The sequence below is a fragment of the Alosa alosa genome, chromosome 10 (genome assembly GCF_017589495.1).
Source record: "Alosa alosa isolate M-15738 ecotype Scorff River chromosome 10, AALO_Geno_1.1, whole genome shotgun sequence".
Lineage (NCBI taxonomy): Eukaryota > Metazoa > Chordata > Actinopteri > Clupeiformes > Clupeidae > Alosa > Alosa alosa.
Window position 1 is genome coordinate 29,903,750 of NC_063198.1, and position 7,500 is coordinate 29,911,249.

A 7,500-nucleotide genomic window follows, 5' to 3' on the forward strand; every position below is an offset into this window, starting at 1 on the left:
CTTACAAGAGTACTGCACTGTGAAAACACACACACACACACACACACACACACACACACACACACACACACAGTGGCACTGGACAGTAAAAACACTCAAAAACCTTTCCAAGCAACTCTTGGACCAAAGGTAAACTGAGCTTCCAGAGCTTTCTAAGGCCACACAAACCTCTTTACACACCTACAGCTGTTTTACATGCCTCCACCCCTTCTCCCACACACACACTTCCTCAGACAGAACACACACACACACACATACACACACACACACACACACACACACACTTCCTCAGACAGAACACACACACACAGTGGTGTAGTGGGGATTTTTAAAGTGGGGGACGCTATTTTAATGACGTCATTGCAAAACTGTCGAATTGCGATCTCCACATACATCGGTGTGTAGCCTAAGGCCAAAGGCCAAATTATTTACCAGCTTTCGTTGAATATGAAACCGAATAAAAACTAATAAATTAAATGGATTTGTTTCAAAATGTAGCCTAATGTCTTCACCCAAACTACACTTTTCCACCAAAGTCTATGAATATGGTCTGTAGTTTTCATTTTGTTGTATTATACAATAAACAGACAAACTATAATATAGAGTAGCCTATGTAATCTAGCGTAGTCTAATCTCGCATAACATGCCGCATGGCTTCATTCATTACCACACCTTAATGATGGCAATAACAATAGCACAAGCAGCCTTCACACACATATTCAACACGTTGTGTGGGGACTGTAGCTCAGTTTGATGGGGCGTCATATGAATGTCATTGCGAATGATTAAAATGCAGAGGTGCACAGTCAATAAAACAAAACAAAAAATAACAGAAAGAACACTGTGCAGTGCCAGTCATTTGAAAAGTTTTTGTTTGGATGAAAGTAGCTGCACCAATCGTAAGTTTTTCCTAAAGTTGTTCAGGTTCACCCAAGTTGGGTCATTATGGTTAAATAGCCTTATCACTTATATTGGCGCTCCCTCGATAAAAATCCCTCGTATTACTCACACATGCTTATCGTGTCATTTTGACCACTGGATTAGCCTGCCTGCTTTCTGCAAAACACAACCGAAGGGCCATGAAGATGCTTGCTAGATTCGGATACAGGCAGTTGCATAATCTATGGTTTTATAGCCACTTTCTAGCTACTTTCAGGTAACGCGGAACGACAAGCTGTGTAGTTTTTAATGTCTTTACGCATGGTGGAGTGCTACAGCATGACAGTCATTCTTGTAACGAATTTTAGGACAAAGAGTCCTAATTGGAGACGTTTGCGTGATGTGTAGTTACCACTGGTAACAACTTGTTATATTAATAAATGCTTATTAAAATGCTCAAAGCAATGCTCCAAGAAGTGGGGGGACGGCGCTCCCCCGCGTCCAGCGCCCACTACACCCCTGCACACACACACACACACCCGCCCTCTCACCCCCTCCAAATACCCCTCCATACCTGACACAAACACTACACTACCCACCCCCTCACCCCCTCTAAATACCCCCCTATACCTGACACACACACTACACTACCCACCCCCTCTAAATACCCCCCCATACCTGACACACACACTACCCCCCACCCCTCCAAATACTCCCCCATACCTGACACACGCACTACTCACCCCCCACCCCTCCAAATACCCCCCCATACCTGACACACGCACTACTTACCCCCTCACCCTCTCCAAATACCCCCCCAACCACATACTCCTTACCTGACCTCACACCCAAGCCCACACACACACACACACACACACACACACACACACACACACACACACACACACACACATACCTCCTCCTCTGGGCAGCAGGAGGCCTCCTGCCATGTCTCAGCTCACGGCTAGCGATGACCTCACCCTCCACACACACACACACCACTCTCCTCCTCACATGCCCCACATACCCGTTAACTGCCCCTGATCCACAAACTGCCCCCTGCCCCCCGGGTGTGCCACACATGCTACTTACCCCCACACCAGTCCATCCGTCGAACATACTGCTAAACTGGCCCTAACCACCCCTAACCTGCCCCCAAAACCTGCCATACACACTATTTACCCCTTCATCCAGCTACATGCCCCACATAATACTTAACTGCCTCTCTTCTCTTGCCCCACATACCACTTAACCACCCCTCACTCCACCCTCTCGCCCCAAATAGTGTTTAACTGCCCCACTCCCCAAAACCTGCCACATATGCTATTTACCTCCTCCCTCTGCATTCCTGCCCCACATGCAACTGAACTACCCCTCTTGTCTTGCCCCAAATACTGCTTAACGGTATTAAAAGGCCAAGACAAAAGCATCTTCAAGCTTACAGTCCTGCACAGACTAACAGAGTGCTTTGTGCTGTGTTTGTGAGTGTGTGTGTGTGTGTCTGTGTATGTATGTGTCTCTGTGTGTGTGTGTGTGTGTGTGTGTGTGTGTGTGTGTGTGTGTGTGTGTGGTGTGTGTTAAGGTTGCTACTGATAAGGTAAGGGGCTACCTGCAGGACATGGGAGGGGCACGTCCTTGAAATGACTTCTTCTTCTCGGGTCTGGGAGTGTGTTCATGGGTGCTGGTGTTGGGATGTCTGGGAGTGTGTCCATGGGTGCTGGTGTTCATGGATGCGCTCAAACACAACATTCCAGCACTACGTGTTACAGTATCTCTGTGTGCCTATAGTTGGCTTTATCAAGGCACCTTATCAAGCTGTGGCTTCTCACATGCACAACTCACATTTCCCTCTTCCCATACAGACCGAAGGGTCCTGTGTGCGTGTGTGTGTGTGTGTGTGTGTGTGTGTGTGTGTGTGTGTGTGTGTGTGTGTGTGTGTGTGTGTGTGTGTGTGTCTGTGTGTGTGTGTGTGTGTGTGTGTGTGTGTGTGTGTGTGTGTGTGTGTGTGTGTGTGTGTGTGTGTGTGTGTGTGTGTGTGTGTGTGTGTGGGTGGGTGGGTGGGATTAAGGGGAGGGGGATACAGGCCAGATTTTAAGGTGAAAATCTGCCTTTGGTAGCTTATGCATAGATCCCCCTCCCACACAAACACACACACACACACACACACACACACACACACACAACGATCAAGTCCTCTGTGTGTGTGTGTGTGTGTGTGTGTGTGTGTGTGTGTGTGTGTGTGTGTGCCGCAGCTGTACAAATGAGCCGTAAATCAGATGTAATCCAAGTAAAGAATATTTAAAGTGACGCTGAGCGCAGACTGAGAATATATGGGACGGCGGCAGTAATGTATGGATTCTAGACCAGCAGAGGCAGACGGTGCTGGCTGCCAACAGCACAACACCGTAACTCACTGTTACCTGTCACCAAGGTAACATCACAACAATAGTGGTTACCAGTAGAGACGTCCAGTCGCCGGCGGGCGGCGTGCTTTGTGGTCCCACATCACACAGCTTGGGGCCTCTGACACGTTTTGACAGCAGTTCAAGTCTGGGGCATGGCTTGCCAGAACCACCTCAGAACGCATAGTAACTTACACAAGCATACAACCATATGTGTGTGTGTGTGTGTGTGTGTGTGTGTGTGTGTGTGTCTGTGTGTGTGTGTGTGTGCATTTGCCAGTGTTGGTCTATGTATGTGGTGACATAACAGCTTCCACAATGTGGACCTGTAATATTCAGACCTTTTCTCACACGCAGAACTGCTAGGCCTTATCCTCTCTTTCCTCCTCTGTCTCTGTCACACACACACACACACACACACACACACACACACACACACACACACACACACACACACACACACACACACACACACACACAATCTCCCTAATTGTCCACTACTTTTAGAGATACAAACTTCATATGCTGTTTCATGAGCCCTCGTCCCTTAAAACATGTGAGTGTGTGTGTGGCTGTGTGTGTGTGTCTATTAGTATAAACATGTGTGTGTGTGGCTGTGTGTGTGTGTCTATTAGTATAAACATGTGTGTGTGTGGCTGTGTGTATGTGTCTATTAGTATAAACATGTGTGTGTGTGGCTGTGTGTGTGTGTCTATTAGTATAAACATGTGTGTGTGTGTGTGTGTGGCTGTGTGTGTGTGTCTATTAGTATAAACATGTGTGTGTGTGTCTCTATCAGTATAAACATGTGTGTGTGTGTGTGTGTGTGTGTGTGTGTGTGTGTGTGTGTGTGTGTGTGTGTCTATCAGTACAAACATGTGAGCGTGTGCGTGGTTGTGTGTGTTTGTCTATTAGTATTAAACATGTGTGTGTATGTGTGTGTGTATGTGTGTGTGTTAGAGTGTCTATCATTACAAACATGTAAGTGTGTGTGTGGCTGTGTGTATGTGTGTCTATCAGTATGTCTATCAGTATGTGTGTGTGTGTGCGCGTGTGTCTGTCTCTCTGTGTCTGTGTGTCTATCAGTACAAACATGTGAGCGTGTGTGTGGCTGTGTGTGTTTGTCTATTAGTATAAACATGTGTGTGTATGTTTGTGTGTTTGTTAGAGTATCTATCAGCACAAACATGTGAGTGTGTGTATGTGTGTCTATCAGTATGTGTGTGTGTGTGTGTGTGTGTGTATGTTTGTGTGTGTGTGTGTGTGTGTGTGTGTCTGTGTGTGTGTGTGTGTGTGTGTGTGTGTGTGTGTGTGTATCAGTACAAACATGTGAGTAAGATAGCACTGGCCGGAACTGCAAACATAGTTGTATTCTTAATCTAAAGTTTTGATTAATGCGGTTCAGCGAGATATCCTAGTCATTACCTTCCCTCATGCTTTACTGAGTGGCGTGTGCGTGTCTGTGTGTCTGAGTGTGTGTGTGTGTGCGTGTGTGCGTGTGTGGGTGTGTGTGTGTGGTGCACTAGTCCAGTTTTAGTCACAAACATCTCGTTAGTGTTTAGTCAGTTGCGGTGAGTAGTCCATAGGGTGGTGTTTATAGAGTTAGTCCTGGACTCTATTAGCCCATGTTGATTTTTCCACATGGCTCATTCCACAGAGGAAACTGCATCCAGCTGATCGCGTTAACATTTGTGAAGCCAAGACTTTAACGTCTCAAGCCAAATATCTCTTTCTCCCTTTTCATTAGTAGGACCATTAGTTGAACAGACATCAACGAAGAGAGTTTATTTTGGAGTTTGGCAATAAGTGATCTAAGGGTGTACAGAGCAGTAAGCTATTTGTTACAGTCTATGGCAATAAGTGATCTAAGGGTGTACAGAGCAGTAAGAAAAACGGACAACTGACCCAACTGTGCTAGCTGGAGAGGAGAGAAGAAGAGGAGAGAGGAGGAGAAGAGGAGAGAAGAGAGGAGAGGAGACGAAAGGAGAGAGAGAGGAGAAGATTAGTAAGGAGAGGAGGGATGAGATGAGATGAGATGAGAAGAGAAGAGGAGAGGAGAGGAGAGGAGAGGAGAGGAGAAGAGAACCGAACCATTCTACCGATGTCCATTTCAACAGTAGTGGTGTGTGTTAAAAATACCAAACAAAGGCAAACACTCTCCAGTGTTTTCAAACAGTTCTCTGCGAGCATATGAGAACACACACAAACAGTCTAAGGAGCTTGTTTTCAGTGGACAAACACTGGATTCAGACGAAATTTCAACAATTTGGAAGCTTTACATTTAAAAAAAACCCATCAAAAATAAAAACCCAAACAAAAATAAATGTGTTCCTGGCCGAAACTGAAATCAGCTCTGTTGACTCAGGTGCTGACCTTCCCCGCATCCGGCTCAGATGCGCTCCGGAGTCGCCTCACACTCCTGAGACTGGAGAGTGTGTGTGCTTTTCCCCTCTCCTGTCTGCCTAGCAGGGGAGGCCTGGGATAGATTTCACCACAGCTCTCTTTACCCAACACACACACACACACACACACACACACACACACACACACACACACACACACACACACACACACACACACACACACACACACACACACACACACACACACAGCTCTCTTTACCCAGCACGCCAATCATCAATGCCTCTCTCCCCCTCTCTCTCTCTCTCTTCCTTGGGCCTGGTGAAAGGAAGTGTTGCTCACAAATACTCGTCCTATTTTCCACAGAAAGAAGAGCTTGCGAGAGCGTGTGTTTGCATGTGTGTGTGGGTTTGGGGTCTATTGTGTGTTGTATGAGTGAGAGTGCACCACTTCATTTGTTGTGCGTTGTCTCTGTGTATTTGTGTGTGTGTGTGTGTGTGTGTGTGTGTGTGTGTGTGTGTGTGTGTGTGCACCTCATTCAAAACCTTTTTAGTGTGTGTGTGTGAATGTGAGTGCATTTGATTGTGAATGTGAGTACACTGTATCTGTGTATGTGTGTGTGTGTGTGTGTGTGTGTGTGTGTGTGTGTGTGTGTGTGTGCATCTCTGTCTTGACCTATTTCTGTCCAGGAGTGGGTGTGTTCACAGTGGGCCTCAACATCACATACTGACTCAGCCTGCAGAGCTCAATAACACACTTCAGTCAGACTGTGTGTGTGTGTGTGTGTGTGTGTGTGTGTGTGTGTGTGTGTGTGTGTGTGTGTGTGTGTGTGTGTGTGTGTGTGTGTGTGTGTGTGTGTGAGTCACCGTGAGTCACCGCTCTCTGAGTCACGCAGGTCAGGCAGACAACCTGTCCACTGTACAACTCACTATGCACATCTTACACTCAAGAAACACATACCACCACAACACACACCACCATAGAGAACACACACATCCGTAACATAGCACAACTCTACACACCACAACACACACCACAATACAGAACACACACATACGTAATATAGCACAACATAACACACCACAACACACACCACCATATAGAACACACACATGACATCGAGAATACACACATGACATAGCACAACTTTCTGAGTCAAGTCAGGTCATGATACACACCCAGACAACACACCAGAGATACACTGAGATACACAGACACACCTCAACACAAATGGCTCCCATTTGGGACAGGAATGAGACTCCTGGAGGACCATAGCACAACACAATACAACACAACACAGCATAACACAACACAACACAACACAACACAACACAACACAACACAACACAACACAACACAACACAACACAGCACAGCACAGCACAGCACAGCACACCTCAACCCAGCACAGCAAAGCACAGCACAACACAACACAACACAACACAACAAAACAGAACACAACAGAACAGAACACAACAGAACACAACAGAACAGAACACAAAACAACACAACAGAACAAAACAGAACACAACACAACACAACAGAACAGAACACAACACAACACAACACAACACAACACAACACAACACAACAGAACACAACACAACACAACAGAACAGAACACAACAGAACACAACAGAACAGCGCAACGCAACACAATACGCAGGGCACGGAGACAATCTGAAGGATCAGGACACAGAGTTGTACAGTACTCACTCGTGATGCTCTTGTGCGGTGTGCTGGGGTCCGGTGGACTCGTGATGGTCTTGTGCGGTGTGCTCGTGTCCGTTGGACTCGTGATGCTCTTGTGCGGTGTGCTGGGGTCTGGTGGACTCGTGATGCTCTTGTGCGGTGCGCTC

General features: G+C 46.6%; 1 protein-coding gene across 2 annotated transcripts in view; it reads right to left on the bottom strand.

Moving 5' to 3' along the window:
• Positions 1-7,500, bottom strand: part of mdfi (MyoD family inhibitor) — a 52,078-nt gene that overhangs the window by 22,664 nt on the left and 21,914 nt on the right. Inside the window, exon 3 of one of the 2 annotated variants that reach the window (XM_048255109.1) lies at positions 7,436-7,500. This exon is cut by the window's right edge and continues 130 nt beyond it. In XM_048255109.1, coding sequence (XP_048111066.1) covers positions 7,436-7,500 — 65 coding nt within the window. Of the gene's footprint in view, positions 1-7,357 lie in introns of both variants that reach the window. The other variant, XM_048255108.1, reaches the window with a different exon arrangement.